We start from the raw sequence: 17,066 nt of genomic DNA, 5'->3' as shown, positions 1-17,066 counted from the left end.
AAACAAAACCTCTACTACCCTTCAAAATACCTCTAAAATCTCCCTTCATCACCGTCTCCCCCTCACCACCGCCCAACCTCAGCTCACCATCACCCATAATAGCGGCCAACACCAAGTATTTAGAAAAAATAGTAATTCCTATTCCCAAAACAAAAGCCGTCATACAAGAAGGCCCAATCACACACATCAACCAAATTAATGGCCCTCAAGTCAATGGCCATTCTTCTTGCCCGATTAGGAATGACCCACTCCACCTTCTCCTTACCCTCTAACTTTTCCAAAAGCAACAATTAGGGACATGGCATCTTGGACTAGGCCCATCTCATTCGACTCACATTTATGTTGGACAATAGCCTATCGATATTTCCTCAACTCTTCATACTCTTGCTATTAATCCACCAGACTCATCTTGGTACATGAAAATTGGGGCAATTTCTCATATGACATCCACTAATGGTATTTCTTTCTTATTCTCCTTTAAGCACAAATAATAATATGGTTGTCGAAAATGGTCACACTATTCCTATTAATGGTCTTGGACATACTAATTTACTCCTCTACATCCTCTCTTCCTTTTTAAAAATATCTTACATGCCCCAAAATTAATCAAAAAGCTCATTTCTATTTGAAAAATGACAACTGGTAACAATGTTTCTCTTAGTTTTGATCCCTTTAATTTTTCCGTGAAGAATTTTTGTACGGGAAAAGACCTAATGAGATATGCTTAAATGATAAACATTTAAGTTCAAAAGTGACAACTCCATCTAAGTTACAAGATATCTATAATATAAAAATCTAATACGTTCTTGTAAACTATCACTCAAAACATCTAAAGATTTAATTTTGGAGAGAATGATGAGTATTGAACTAAAAACATTCTGCATTGATATGTAGAATTGTTGTATCTTCTTTAACTCGTATGAACTTCATATAAATAGAAAATCTTCAACAAATTATTTGAACTATCAGAAATCTGATAAGTTCAAATTAGTTTGAACAAGTCTTCCTAATAAGTAGGATTTCCAATAAACAACAACATTAACAATAATAATTTAAATTTAAACCTAACTCACACTAAAGTAAACCGGTTGTCATTCAAAATAATTTAAATTTAATAAATCAAACTTAATTATATAGACTAATTTGATATTGACTTTGATGGAACCAATTGAAACGTAAAGATAACAATAGCTATAAACAAATCTATTATTGTAGGTCACACTTGTTCAAAACATTTTGTAAACCTATTAAAACATAAATAATCCTATGAATATAATACATCGAGTATAATGATGATGATTAAAACATGAATAGATTGTTCCATAAAGTAGCATCCATGTCAACAAAGTAATCAGTTTCATGTCCAAACAATAGCAACTCCCAAGCTAACTTTATCCCCTAAATTTTGGTCTTCAATTTCCACCATCAATTTGTAACTCCCTCAATTTTTTCTCCAACAACCAATTTAATGCATGAAATTGCGAATTGTTTCATAGCTAACTACCTTGTTTCTATCGCAGTTCTAAATTTGAGATAGATCACCACTTGTACTACAAACCTATATTTCCTATCATAATGTCTTCCATTTTTTCAGTTATCATACATCATTTTTTTAATGGAACATTATAAATGTACTTATAAATTTATTAGAAAGAAAGACAAATTAAATATATACAAGCAATATTACAATGATTTGGTTTTGTCTTAATATCAACAATATATTATACGTCACTTTTGTGAGAAATCGTCTCTAGTGAGATGACTTTAAAATAATGAGCCAATATACTAATAATTGTATTATTGCCGATTTTGAAAAAGGTTTTGTAATTTACGCTTAGTGCGAGGTTATGGAAAATCAATGCATTGAGGAGTAGATTTCTATATATCGTCGAGTTGATTAACGCAGTTCACACATTTTTTATGTATACTTTTGGTGTGAACTTAAAAATTAAAACCTCACTCAAACTTGGATGTAAACAAGAAAAGTTTTTTTGTTCAATTAAGTGTTTTGCATGAAATGGTGTAAATTTAAATTAGGTGTCTAATTTCTTAGGAATGACCTTTATATAAGCTATTACTAGCATCTAGAAATATAATAATCAACCCTAATAAATTTGGGATTCATGACAATTATTAATAAGATAAAATGCATGTCATCTGAAATTTTACAACTAAAGGCAAAAATTAAACAAGATTTTAAAAAATAGAATTATTTGAGTGAATAAATAAGGATCATAATGGGAAAGAATTTTAACGGGCAGAAAGTCGCACCCTGCGACGAACCAAATAACAAATTGATGAACAGAATGAGACATTAGCCAACAAGTCCTCATGGGTCGTCGTGAAGGGGGTAGCACCTTGCAAGTAGGAATGTAAATGAGTCATATTTGGACCGGGTTCAACTAGACCCGGATCCCATTATAACATAATTTGCTTTTAATAGAATATATTTAGTGATATTTAATTTAAATATCACTACTTTAAATTTCTAATAGTATATATAGTAGATTTAGACATTTAGTGACATTAATTAGACCCATTAATTATCAGCGTAATAAAAAATCACAGTAAAACTTTTCACGATATAGGATCTAGTGACATTTTTCATAAATACCACCATAGATAATAATAATAATAATAATTACATATGCCACTAAAGACCAAATAAAATATCATTATATCATTTTATAGTTGAACTTAAAATAAAATCAATAATCATTGCACTAAAAATATAAATCAATGGCGACGCCAATAAATTCAATATTGCAAAAAGTTAAATTTGTTGTAATGTCCAATTTTTTTTTGAGGGAGGACCCAAATTTAAACTTAGACCTGCAGGTCTAAATCCTTTGAACCCGGATTCATATCCAAGAATCCCACAAATTCATGATCGGGTCCGAAATGGATTTTTTATATATACAATTATTTTTCTAATATTTAGTAATTTGCTATAATAATTTTGCTAATGTATAAACTAGATTATTTGTAACCTTTAATATAAAATCTTGACTTCACCTTGTAGTATATACTTCATATCCTTGGACGACACCTAGCTCTATTAATCCTATGACTTCATCAAAGGTTTTTCCTCCAAAACCAACGTGCTGAAAAAGCCATAATTCAAGAGGCTCAAAACTGATTGATGCACTTATTTAAAGCATAAAATAAATAAAATGTACTGTTCCAGTTGAAGCAAAAAATGTATACTATGGAAACAATGGCGATAGGTATCCGTATTACCATGAAACCAACAATGATAGTGGCGTTATTTGTGTTAATCTTGATGATCTTAAGTGTCGCATCGATATCTGATGGTGCCTTGCAAGTAGGCTTCTACAACGGTAAATGTAACTCTACAGATGTTGAGAAAATTGTTTCTAAGGTAGTAAAGAGGCATTTCTTCAAGGACCCATCTATCACCGCGTCTCTCATTCGCATGCAATTTCATGATTGTTTTGTTCATGTAAGTACTAACTTAACTTGCTTGAATAACTATGCCTTACATTTAAAAATGTTAGAGTATATAAAAATTCCGAGTGTCAATCATAAGTATAAGCTTTTGGTTGAGTTGGTTTCTTAACTTGATATCAGAAACCAACATGATAAGAGGTTGCAGATTGAATCTCAACCACCCCTCATTTATAGTGAAATATTTTGCACCATGTATGAATAGGACATGTGCTGTATTTACACTTTTAACCCAAAGGATCTCATATTAAAGGGACGTGTTAGAGTATATAATAAATCCCCGAGCTTCAACCATAAACTTAATCTTTTGGTTGAGTTGATTCCTTTTCATTTATTAAGCATTGCTAGTTTTAAAAAGTTACTACATACATTTTCTTTCCATTTTAAGAGATATAATGTTCGAACAACTAGTCTCTTGAGAAATTGTCTCTTTGAGAAACATATCTCAAGCCCAACCCATTAAAGATTAATGCCTACTTATTGTATTCTTAATGCCTACTTATTGTATTCTTAATGCCTACTTATATTATTCTTAATGTTTACTTATTGTATCCTTAATGCCTACTTTTAATATCTTAAATGTCTACGTACATCATTCTTAATGCCTACTTACAAAATTTTAAAAGATCTATGATGGGCTCACCTAATTAGAGATGGTCTCTCAAAAAGACCGTCTCTCACAAGAACTTGTGATGTTCAAATTGAAAAGAGTTATATGATTAATATGCAATGCTTTATTGATTGAAAAGGGATGTGATGCTTCCATACTAATTGATGGAAATAATACCGAAAAGGATGCTCCTTCTAATGGAAGTGTCAAAGGTTTTGAAGTTGTTGATGAGGCAAAGGATATTTTGGAGAAAATATGTCATGGAATTGTTTCTTGTGCTGATATTATTGCTATTGCGGCTAGAGTATCTGTTTTCTTGGTATGCTTCCCTTGTACGATTAATTAATTTGGCAAGGACACAACTTTTACTATCAATAATGGTTTGGGATTCATAATAGTCGTATAAATATCTATGATTATTTGACTTTTGATGATAACAGTCTATATTAAAATGATTCGTTTAAGTATATACACTTTTCATTTGTACAATGCTATAAATGATGTTGCTATAAAAGGTCAATCACCAAATATTTTTGATATAAGGATAAAATTACAATCAACATTCAAATTCTGCCTAAATGAAAATCACGTATTAGTATTTGAAATAACAAAATTGCTAGATGTTTTTATAGAAAGTTAATTTAAGTGTATTGTGTAATTTTTCCTTTTTAGGATGGAGGAAAATGGTACCATGTTGAAACCGGAAGAAGAGATGGCCTCATTTCACAAGCAAGTGATGTTAATCTTCCTTCACCATTTATATCAGTTTTTGAAACTACTCAAATATTTTCAAAGAAAGGATTGAACATCGAGGACATGGTTCTTCTCTTGGGTAAAAATTTACCACTTAGCTATACACATAAAGAGGAGTTTCATAAGTCATAACACTATGGGGTGGTTTATTTTAGACCATTTAAGATGTCCGACCGCCTAAAGCCCCCATACAACAGGGTTATAGGGGCTTTATATATATATATATATATATATATATATATATATATATATATATATATATATATATATATATATATATTAATAACTACCGTATAGTTCATCAGTCAAACGTGACTCAGTTAGTGACGTATCTTCCTATGATATTGTTGATATTCAGAACCTATCAACATTAAATTTTGGTTCTTTTTTTACTAATAGTTGACGTAGAGTCTCAATTTTTTAAATATCAAAAAGTAAATAGGGACTCTATACTTTTTTCTCTGCTCCTGATAACAATGAAATCTTATAAATTTCTAATGGAACATAACATGAACTTCAAAACTTGCATGCTATATAGAGACGGAGCAAAATTACAAAATAAACTTTACTCCTATTTATACAACATTTCAAAAATTTTAACCCTAAAAAATTATTAAAAATCAAAATTAATGTAAATTATTTAAGACTCTTTAAGAAGTATATACGATCGGACAATGATTTTTGTAGTGTTGTAACATAAGTTGTTGGTGTTGTAGGTGGGCATAGTGTTGGAATGACACATTGTAAGTTTGTCCAAAACCGACTATACAACTTTCAAAACACCGGAAGAACAGATAAAAACATGAATCCAACTCTAGCACAATATTTGAAAAGGAAATGCCCCAATGATACAAATAGCCAAGCATTAATCCCTTTAAATTCCAAGGCAAAAAATGTTAATCTTATGAACAACTCCTTTTATAAAGAGATACTGGAAGGAAGAGGCATACTTCAAATTGACCAAGAAATTGCATTTGATTCAGTAACCAGTGGTATTGTTAAGGAGCTAGCAAAAGATAACGACGCTTTTCTTGTTAAATTTGGTGACGCCATGGTTAAGTTGGGGGATATTGATGTTCTTACTGGTAATCAAGGAGAGATCCGACGGTCTTGCCGTGCTTTTAATTAATCTTAATTTTAAAAACATTGCATTTGCAAATTTTATGGTTGCATATTATACACTATGCAAGTCACGATCAGTTCTTTTTTCTAAAAAAATTTCTAATCAATCTTATTGTGATTTAAATCACCAAAAAATAATACTCCCTCCTATTCAGCCTAATTGTCCCATTTATTTTTGGATACTATTCACTTATCATTTTTAATTTGTATTTTATTCTTAATCTATAAGCTAAAATATAGTCATATGAAATCTTGTTTAATTCGTCTCAATACAAGGATTATTAATATTAACTTTTTATAATTTTTAATTAAAAATAATTTGAGATATTAAAAATTAAAATGTTGCCTCGGCAAGTGTGAAAAATTAAATGGGACACACAAGCTGAATAAGAGGGAGTAATAAAATAAACCAAACCAACAAATTTAAATTGAAATAAAAAAATTTTTACCCTATTAAATCCTATCACATAAGGGTAATTTATTAACTTTACAAATAACCATATTTATTTAGACCTTCTCTTTTCTAAATATACAAATACAATACCTAGAAAAACAAGCTCAATAAAAAACTTTTTGAATCTGACTTTTAGATCTACATTCATTTACTAATATACAAACTAATAGCAATAACGTTACATTGTTGGAGTCTAGTGGAAAAAACCTCATTTGCTGTGGTTTTGGCCCCAAGCAATAGTGATAGCAGTAAATGGTCTATTTTAAATGCTGCGGTTTTTTAAAAAAGACATTATTTGCTGCGGTCAACCCATAACCGCAGCAAATAAAGAGGACTATTTGCTGCGATCAGCCTCAAAACCGCAGCAAATAATCCTCTTTATTTGTTGCGGTTTTGAGGCTGACCGCAGCAAATAGTCCTCTTTATTTGCTGCGGTTATGAGTTGACCGCAACAAATAGTTGGAGTTTTTTTTTCTTTTTTCGTTTTATACTAATAATAATCCAATAATAATGTACAATGTAATATCAATGATTAATCCAATAATCCAATGATAATCACTAAGAATCTCTTTTTAATAATAAACTCTCGATCGTATATATAATATAATATTATGTACGTACATATATATATAATATACATTAAAGTTCTAAAAAATCTATACTAATTACAATTTATACTAATTATAAAAATTAGCAAGATACGCGGCAATCTTGTCTTTTAATTCGCGCATCTCTCCACTTCTCAGAGGGCGTGTTTCTCTCGAAATGTCGTATAAAACCTATAATATAATATAAAATTAAAACATTAATAAACATTAGATTTTACAAATAATAATAATTTAAGAACGTAACAAATACTTACGACATCTATATTTTCGACTCCAACTCCTTCACGGACTTTATAATATCGTCCATGTACTTCAGCGTGTAGTAGCCGCAATCAACGGAAGTAGAAGGTTGTTGAAAGCACTAAGAGAAAATAGATGTCAGTGCCGAAAAAGCTTAAAAACGCATAAAATCGCAACTTAACACGTAATATCTAGCATATTACTATGATTTTCGATTCTAACCACTTCAACACAATAATATATACCAAATAGTGTTGTTTGTCAAGTTTCGTGCAAAACAAACCAAGTTTGAGCTACTTTATGCGCGAAAGTGCCAAAAAAGCTTAAAAACGCATAAAATCGCACCTTAATACGTAATTTCTAGCATATGACTATGATTTACAATTCTAACCACTTCAACACAATAATATATACCAAATAGTGTTGTGTGCCAAGTTTCAATTCTAACCACTTCAACACCCTTGAGTTCTTCGCATATTACTCGATTATGAAACCAATTAATAAACGTTTGTTATGCAACTGCATCAATGCTCTATCCCCTTTAGAAGGATGTTTTGCGTGCAATATATTAAAATGCTCACTCAAAAAAGGATGAACTTCCGGAATATGATGCAACACATACAAGTGTGCTTGTAGAAGGCTGTCTCGAGGAGGTGTGATCGATTTGGAGCCAATTGTTCCTTTTCCCTCAAGCCTTCCTTCATGTCGAAAGGTGGCAAGTCCAATAGGCTTTGCCATGGCCAAATACTCGGCTATAAAGTTACTAATCTCATCGCTCACAGTGCCTTGAATCATACTCCCCTCGGGTTATGCTGGATTCCTCACCTTATTTTGTAAAACACCCATGTGTCTTTCAAAATGATAACACTACCTTAAAAAAACTGGACCCAAAAGCTTGATCTCACGAACGAGATGGACAATAAGATGAACCATTATGTGAAAGAAAGAAGGTGGAAAATACATCTCAAACTTGCATAAAGTTGCAATCACGTCGAGTTGAAGTGCATCAAGTTTAAAGGGATCAAGAACTTTACTAAAAATTGTGTTGAAAAACGAACATAGCTCGGTAATAGCATATCTCACATGTTTTGGCAGTATTCCACGGATTGCAATTGGTAAGAACACTTGCATCATTACATGGCAATCGTGAGATTTCATGCTTTCCAACTTCAGCTCACCATTTAGGCTCACAAATCTCTTCATGTTGGATGAGTACCTAGACGGAACCTTAATGCCATACAAATACTCACAAAATGTCCGCTCCTCTGCTTTGGACAATATGTAGCAAGCTGGAGGCAAATAAACTTTGTCATTACTCATCTTCTTCTTACTGCCACCAACTTCATCAGCTCTAATTCTTTTCTTACTCACCTTAACATGTGCCCACCAATATCCGGAATGTTCATGAGTGTCCCGAGTATGGCATCGCATACATTTTTTTCTATATGCATAACGTCAAGACAATGCCTAACCCGTAGATCTCTCCAATATGAAAGCTTCCAAAAGATTGATTCTTTTTTCCATAATCGGTCTTCACCCCCTTGCACTTGCGCCGTTTTACCAAATACAGTCTCAACTCCCTTAACCTGTTCATAAACCTCATAACCGGTCAATGGTCGACGAGATACACGGTCCTCAACCTCCCCGTTGAACAACTTCTTCTTCTTACGATATTGGTGGTCTCGTGGGAAGATCTTTCGATGGTGCATGAATACGTGTTTGCACTTAGGAATCCACGTGGATTCCATGTCATCGATACATATTGGGCATGCTTTCTTCCTTTTGTTCTTATACCCCGATAAGTTGCCATATGCCGGAAAATCATTAACGGTGCATAAAAGCATTGCACGCAAGGTGAACTCCTAATTAGCATATGCATCAAACACTGAAACACCTTCATCCCACATCTTTCTCAAATCCTCAACGAGAGGTGCAAGATATACATCTATGTCATTGCCAGGTTGTTTAGAACGTGAGATAAGAAGCGAAAGCATAATGTACTTACGCTTCATACACAACCAAGGTGGCAAATTATAGATCACTAAAAGTACCGGTCAAGTACTATGTTGAGAGCTAAGATTGCCGAATGAGTTCATTCCATCCGTACACAGTCCGAGCCTTAAATTACGAACCTCATCCCCAAAAGTCTTATGCATCCTATCAACATTCTTCCACTCCGGAGAATCAGATGGATGTGTGAGCAAGTGACCTTTCTTCACCCTATCTGCATGCCACCTCAAATTTAACGCATCTTTCTTTATAGAAAACAAGCGCTTGAATCTAGGTATTATTGGAAGATACCACAATACCTTAGCCGGGGGCCCTTTAGCATCCCGAGCCCCTTTACGCTTGTAGCGCGATAACCCACACCTAGGACACTCTTCTAAGTTCTCGTTTTCATTCCGATACAACACACAATCATTCGGACACGCATGAATCTTCTAGTACTCTAAGCCGAAAGGACACATGAGCTTTTTGGTATAATATGTCGACTTTGGAAATTCATTTCCCTCAGAAAGCATCTCACCTAACGATTCTAATAACATTGTGAAACTAGCGTCACTCCAATTGAACTTTGACTTAATGTTGAAAATTATCAACACTACTGTTAGTTTGGCGAACATTGTACATCCAGGGTACAAAGGCTTTTGAGAAGCCTCTGTCAACAAGTCAAAAACACGAGGACGCTTTCCTAACTTATCCTCGACTCCCTCCATCATCTCATCAACACTATCAACATCCTCATCGACATTCTCTTCATCTGTCTCATACCCATCAACATGATCTACTACATGCTCATTGACATCGGCCACATTATTGACGTCCTCAACAACAATTTTCTCTTTGTAAACTCCCTCCTCACCATGCCAAACCCAAACATGATATTGAGGCCTAAACCCACGTCGAAGTATGTGCTCCCTAAGGATATCAACACTATCTACCTTTGATACATTGCCACAACTGACACATGGGCAATAAAAATCAACTCCCCCCGTCCTAACTTGATGTTCAACCGCAATACTACAAAATTCTAATACACCATCAATAAATTCCGACGATTCAATGCTTCCATACATCTAAGAACGATCTTTTGTCATCCCAATTAGTGTGATTAATTGATTCAAAACAAAATTAATACACAACTTTTAAACATATATACTTATTTCTACCATATTTAACCCTAAAAAAATATATACTTATTTATACCAAATCTATTTAACCCTAAATATACATACTTCATATTTTAATTCTATACTTCATACTTCAATATTAAGCACTACATTGTAAATAAAATCATATTCTAATTCTAATAATTAAAGACATAACTATAACAACAAACCACATTTTTAACAAATTACACAAATATTTAACAAACTAATAACATAAACTTGAATAATGTAAAATTCACAAATAAATTGATATCTTTAGCACTAAACTACTAAATTACATGTTAAACAATAAAGATATGAACTTGCAAATTAGTAAAATAAATATAATTACCTTGATTTCTTGGGTTATGTTATCTACAACGAAAAACAGAGAAACAAAATTAGTATACAAACGGTTGCCATAATTTTCGAGTTTTTTCATGAATATCTTGCAAAACTTAAATGCTTAACAAATTAAAAGGAGAAAAAATACCTTAATGTCGTGGGTTTTGAAGATGAACAAGACCAAAGTATTAAATTTCGTGGGTTTATGAACCAAGAAGATGAAGAACTTTGAAGAAACTGTTAACACAGCGTTTTTGGAGTTTACAGATGAAGATGATGAACTATGAAGAAGAAGGCTGTTACGTTTGTGAAGATGAAGAAGAGGAAAGAAGCAGATGAAGATGAAGATGAAGCGTTTTTTCAATGAGTTTGAGAGAATACAACGTTTAACAGCAAAGTGTACTATGTACGTAGTCGAGTTTCTGAAAAAAGAAACATATACTGAAATGGCAGGTTTTTAAATTAATTTGTCCAACGGTTATTTGCTGCGGGCCCTAGTTAGCCGCAACAATTTTGTGCTACTGAGTATGTATTTGCTGCAAAAAAGAAACATTGAAATGTGTATTTGCTGCGGGCAAACACTAAAACCGCAGCAATTAATATTGCTACTGAGTATTTGCTGCGGTCACACCTAAAAACCGCAGCAATTAATTATTTTTTTTTTCTAATTCTTTTTCCTATTTATTGCTGCGAATATACAAAAATCGCAACAAATACGTTTTTTTCCACTAGTGTCTTGATGAAAAGTCTTATATAATGAGTCTCATAACCCAACCCTCAATATAGAACAAACAAATATTTAGACATAGTCGGGGTCAAATGTCGAGTCGATCTTTTGTTTTGTTTTGTCTATAAGGTAGGTTGAGGGGCAAGAAGTCTAGGGAATCGGGGACAACGAGAATTAAACTCGGATTTTTCTTGGAAAAAACAAAACATGCTATAAATTAGACATGTTAGATTGAATTTGTTGAAGCATTTAGAGTATGGTAAGGTAATCAAGAAGATCCCTAAATAAGAAGTATAATAAAAAGTGAGACAATAGCTCAAGTCTTAACGGTCTAAGAGTGCTTAAACAAACTAAGCATGTACGATGCGAATGGAAATAGCTCAAAACAAGGATAATCCTTCTTGCACATCTGGTGCTTTTTTGAGCATGTTGGGTTTTAGAAAGACAAACTTTTTGAGCATGTTTTATGTGGTGCCGCTCGTTTGAGTATAGGTGCGCTTGTTTGGTCAGCAACTCATAATTTTTCTTTCTGTTTATACTTATGCAATGCATTATTTACTATGATAGTGTACTTTCGTAATCAACTGTGACTTTCTTTTAACAAGAATAAAATTAATTTTAAACAGTAAACAAGAATGAAAGAATAGATTGGTGGAATTATTGCCATATTCATTAGAAGGAATGATAATATATACAATAATACAATCTATAGTTTAGGAAACTAAATATTTACCCAATATTCTACACAATCATATTGATTATACAAAATATTTTATCAATCAAAAGATATTATTCCAACACACCCCGCTGTAGAATCGGGAGGTTGACAGACACTGAGACTGGATCGAAAATCATCAAATAAGACTTGAGGAAGACCTTTGGTAAAAGTGTCAGCAATCTGATAACGAGTTGGGACATGAAACACCCGAACATCACCACGTTTAACTTTTTCACGAACAAAGTGAATGTCGATCTCAATATGTTTAGTGCGATGGTGATGCACTAGGTTACTGGCCAAATAAGCTGCACTAACATTGTCACAATAGATAAGAGTAGTTGTAGTAATTGGACAATGAAGCTCAAGGAGTAAGTTACGAATCCAACAAGTCTTAGAAACAGCATTATCAACAGCACGATAATCAGCCTCAGCACTAGATTTAGAAACAGTAGGCTGCCGTTTAGCGGACCAAGAAATTAAATTTTCACCCTGAAAAACGCAGTAACCAGAAGTAACGGTGGGTGTCAGGGCAACCACCCCAATCAGCATCGGTATAGGACAAAAGAGTCGAAATAGTAGATCGATACAATTGCAGACCGTGGTGAATAGTACCCTTGACATAGCGAAGAATATGGTGAATAGCAGCCATATGTTCAACTCTAGGATCATGCATATATAGGCAAACTTCTTGAACAACATATGAAATATCTGGTCGAGTGAACGTAAGATACTACAAAGCACCAGCCAGACTACGATACAATGTAGGATCATCACACGGGGAATCAGCATTAGCGCAAAGTTTCCCAGATGTAGCAATAGGAGTAGAAACAAGCTTACATTGAGACATGCCTGCCTTTTCAACAATCTCAGAGGCATACCGCTATTGAGAGAGAAAGAGTCTCGTAGAAGTATGATATATTAACAACAATACCCAAAAAATAATTAAGAGGACCCAAGTCCTTCATAGCAAACTCAGAGCTAAGTTTGGACATAAGAGACTTACGAAGCAAATCAGAAGAAGCTGTAAGAATAATATCATCCACATATAACAAAATATAAGCAATATCAGAACCACGAAAGTAAACAAAAAGAGAATTATCGGAGATCCTGTTAGAAAAACCAATAGTAGTCGCAAAATTGGCAAACCGTTAGTACCAAGCACGTGGGGCTTGTTTGAGACCGTAAAGAAATTTGTGAAGAAGACAACATGATCAGGACGACCAGGATACGAAAACCCAGAGGTTGATGCATGTATACAGTCTCAGTCAAGTAACCATGAAGAAAAGCATTCTTAACATCCAATTGATGAATAGACCAAGACCTGGAAAGAGCAATGCTTAAAACAATGCAAATAGAAGCAGGTTTCACAATCGGACTAAAAGTGTAATACCCCAGATTTAGCTTGAAAAGGGATTGATAGACTACTCATATTAGCAAGGTGCATCTTCTTTTCATGGGAGCCCATTTGCTAACAACTCCACAGTTAAGTGTGCTTGGTGGGGAGCAATCTTAAGATGGGTGACCTCTTGGGAAGTTTTCCCGGGCGCGCACGAGTAAGGCCAACGTGCGCTGGAAAGACTTGTGTTGATCTGTGGGGCCAGTCTACAGTCTCCATGAGTAGTCACCGGTGGTCCGTTGGGCCAGGGTGTTATAAAAAGTTTCATCAGAGTCAATGCCTTCCCTTTGAGATTTACCATCACCAACAAGACGCGCTTTATAGCGCTTAAAAGAACCATCAGACTTGGTCTTTACACGAAACACCCACAAGGACCGAATGATATTAGCATTAGTAAGACGAGGTACAAGATCCCAAGTCTGATTCTCAATTAAGGCGACAAATTCCTCTTGCATAGCTAACTTTCAGTTCGAGTCACGAAGGGCATGGATAGAAGTTTTGGGTAAGGATGAAAAAGAAACGGATAAAGCTTGGGAGTAGTATTTGGGATTGGGTTTGGGTTTGAAAATACCATGTTTACTACGCATAACCATGCCGGATGGTGAGGAAGGAGAGTTGGGATTGGAAGAAGAGGAGGGAGATTGGGGCTGGTGGTGTATTGGGCTGCGTGAGGCAGGCCCAGTAGAGCTAGATGGGTTAATGGGAGAAGAGGAGGAAAGGATAGGAGTGGGGTGAAGTGTAGCTGGGTTGGAAGCAGAAATAGGCCCAGTTGAGAATAAAGGTGGGCAGGGGGAGGAATTGGGGTTTGCTGTTGGGCCGAGTGTGGGAGCAGGCCCAGTTTGGGGCATAGGCTGGGTAGGGAATGTGTTTGGGTTGTTTTGAGCAAAAGAATGGGAATAGGATTATCCAAGAATTGGTAGGTTTGGGGAGACGGTGAATGAGAGCGAGAAAAAGGAAAAATGGCCTCATCAAAGAGAACATGTCGAGATATAATGATTTTACGGGATGAGAGATCATAGCGCTTGTAACCTCTATGGGAAGACGGGTAACCCAAAAAGACACATGGAGCGGAACGAGGATGGAGTTTTTGGATAGTAGTAGATGGAAAGATGAGGAAACATAAACACCCAAAAACCCTAGATGAGTATTGGTAGGAGACTTATGATAAAGTAAGTGAGTGGGAGTGAGATTGCCAAGGAGTTTAGAAGGGAGAATATTAAGGAGATAAGTGGCCATGTTTAAGGCGTTAGGCCAAAAAGACGGAGGAAGAGAAGCATGACACAAAAGAGTACGAATTATGTTTTTGATGGAGCGGATTTTGCGTTCGGATTTGCCATTTTGAGAAGAGGTGTAAGGACAAGAGAAATGAAGAGTAATTCCCCGACTAGTACAAAATTGATGAAACATGTTATTGTCAAATTCACCCCCGTTATCACATTGGAAAGATTTTATGTTGAGCTCAAATTAGGTATTAACAAAGGTATTGAAATTCACAAACACATCATATACTTGAGATTTGCGAAATAAGGGAAAAGTCCAAAAAAAAATCCAAAAGGATCAAATTCAACGGAAATCATATTATCAGGCGTAAATTTACGGACATAAATTAAGTTTTTAATAAGTTTAGGTGCATGAAAGATATTTTTGAGGGTAAGGGGTTTTTGTGAGGTAGGAAAAGAAAGTTGTCCGTGACCATGAACTAAAATCATATTACCATTACCAACAACAATAGCATTATTTAATTGATGCTTTAAAGGAAAATATGGCATTAAATTACCTTGTGATCGAGTCCTCTGAGATGTGACACGGGTATCCATGTAAAATTGCTCATCCGGAGTAGACAAAGAAAGAGTATTCATGGCGTGATCAATGTCCGTAGGAACATAACCCATAGAAGCACTAGTCCCGGTGTGATAACTTTGAGTCGGCTAGAAGTCCAGCAGAGGAAGAGGAGGTATTGCCTTGTGTGGGATAAGGTACCTATGGAGTAGTAGGAAAGGGGGTAGGAGGTTGGGCCCAAGTCTGAGTGGCCCAGTATGGCTAAGGAGAGGAATTCCATGGATTAAAAGAAGATGGGCCAGAGTGGGGAGAATAACTGCTGGGCCTGTGACCAAAAGAAGAGTTGGGCCGGTGACGCTGCAGGGACTGGCCAAAACCACTAGTGATGCCGTGGAGGCTGCTGCGGCTGTTTCGGCCACCACGTTGAGGTTGACAGTGGCCACCACGGTGGTGAGGGGTACCACGGGACGCAAAATGGTCGGAATTATCCTTAGTTGTAGCAACAAGAGCCGAATCTTAAGCGGTAGAAGAGTATTTATGATTAGAACGCTCTTCTAATTCCAACATAGAACGAAGAGTATCAAAAGAGGGAATTGGAGTCATGTGTTGAACCAAAGACCAAAAGGTTTTATAATCCGAATTTAAACCATGAAGAACTTGAAGAGCCAATCGATTATCGGAGATAGAAGCACCAAGATTAGTAAGAGAAGTAGCAATAGTTTCAAGTTTGTTGCAATAGGCTTTGACATTGGGGAAATTCAAAAGAGAAATTTCATTAAATTGAGACTCAAGATGGAGAATCCGGGAGGTTTTATTATTTTGAAAATTGTTCTCAAGACGAGTCCAACCATCAAAAGCACAATCATCGGAACCAACAATGGATTGGAGAAGGGATGGACTAATAGAACCATAAATCCATGTGCGAACGATGTCATCAAGTCGTTGCCATTCGGAATCTTTAGAAGCCGATGCTTTAGATGAGTCATCTGGAAGAATGTGACCATCCACAAGATGAGCCCGACAATGAAGTTTGAATAAAGTAACCCAAGTATGAAAGTTGGTGCCTTCTTCATCAAGTTGGATTGACACACTAATTTTAATATTAGTAACCAAAGTTGTGGGATGAATTTTTGTGGGAGAAGGCATAGAAGGAACAAGAAAAGACAAGAGAAAGAGAGAAGGTGGAAGGAGTAGGATGCAAGAAACCTAGGCAAGTGATACCATAAAAGAATAGATTGGTTGAATGGTTGGCATATTCATTAGAAGGAATGATAATATATACAATAATACAATCTATAGTTTAGGAAACTAAATATTTACGACCCAATATTCTACACAATCATATTGATTATACAAAATATTCTATCAATCAAAAGATATTATTCTAACAAAGAATTTATATTAAACTTTTAATTATATAAGTATCAATTATATTACCTAATATAGAATAAATTTTGGAATATATTACCAAATCACATGTCAAATGTACATTATATCATTTGTTGTCTTTTAATTTATATTTTACTAATTTACTCTTTCATATATATTATTCACTCCCTTCCTTACATAAGTTCACACAAGAAACGTTCACGAAAATTAAGAAAAATATAATCTTTTACATGGTAGATATATTATTTTAATTGAAAATAAATTTGATGGTATACTCCATATGCCTAGCGATATACTTCCTTTATTCT

At 34.7% G+C, this 17,066-nt stretch overlaps 2 protein-coding genes across 2 annotated transcripts; one reads left to right on the top strand and one right to left on the bottom strand.

Annotated features, from left to right (window-relative positions):
- The first annotated feature begins 3,217 nt into the window (after positions 1 to 3,217).
- On the top strand, positions 3,218 to 5,960 carry LOC130813540 (peroxidase 57-like). The gene is made up of 5 exons (XM_057679378.1): positions 3,218 to 3,463; positions 4,218 to 4,410; positions 4,519 to 4,667; positions 4,751 to 4,910; positions 5,548 to 5,960. The coding sequence occupies exons 1-5, from the start codon at positions 3,218 to 3,220 to the stop codon at positions 5,958 to 5,960; spliced, it is 1,161 nt and encodes a 386-aa protein (XP_057535361.1).
- A 9,925-nt stretch (positions 5,961 to 15,885) lies between these two features.
- On the bottom strand, positions 15,886 to 16,515 carry LOC130813539 (uncharacterized). Its single transcript, XM_057679377.1, has one exon. The coding sequence runs from the start codon at positions 16,513 to 16,515 to the stop codon at positions 15,886 to 15,888; it is 630 nt and encodes a 209-aa protein (XP_057535360.1).
- Between the last annotated feature and the right edge of the window lie 551 nt (positions 16,516 to 17,066).

Source organism: Amaranthus tricolor, chromosome 5, assembly GCF_026212465.1.
Source record: "Amaranthus tricolor cultivar Red isolate AtriRed21 chromosome 5, ASM2621246v1, whole genome shotgun sequence".
NCBI classification, from domain to species: Eukaryota; Viridiplantae; Streptophyta; class Magnoliopsida; order Caryophyllales; family Amaranthaceae; genus Amaranthus; species Amaranthus tricolor.
This window is presented reverse-complemented; position numbering and strand designations above follow the sequence as displayed.

Coding starts and splice junctions, on each gene's coding strand:
- LOC130813540 (XM_057679378.1), top strand. CDS start 3,218: ATGGCGATAGGTATCCGTATTACCATGAAACCAACAATGATAGTGGCG. Junction 3,464..4,217: donor TTCATGATTGTTTTGTTCAT/GTAAGTACTAAC, acceptor TTGATTGAAAAG/GGATGTGATGCTTCCATACT. Junction 4,411..4,518: donor TTTCTTGGTATGCTTCCCTT/GTACGATTAATT, acceptor TGATGATAACAG/TCTATATTAAAATGATTCGT.
- LOC130813539 (XM_057679377.1), bottom strand. CDS start 16,515: ATGCCTTCTCCCACAAAAATTCATCCCACAACTTTGGTTACTAATATT.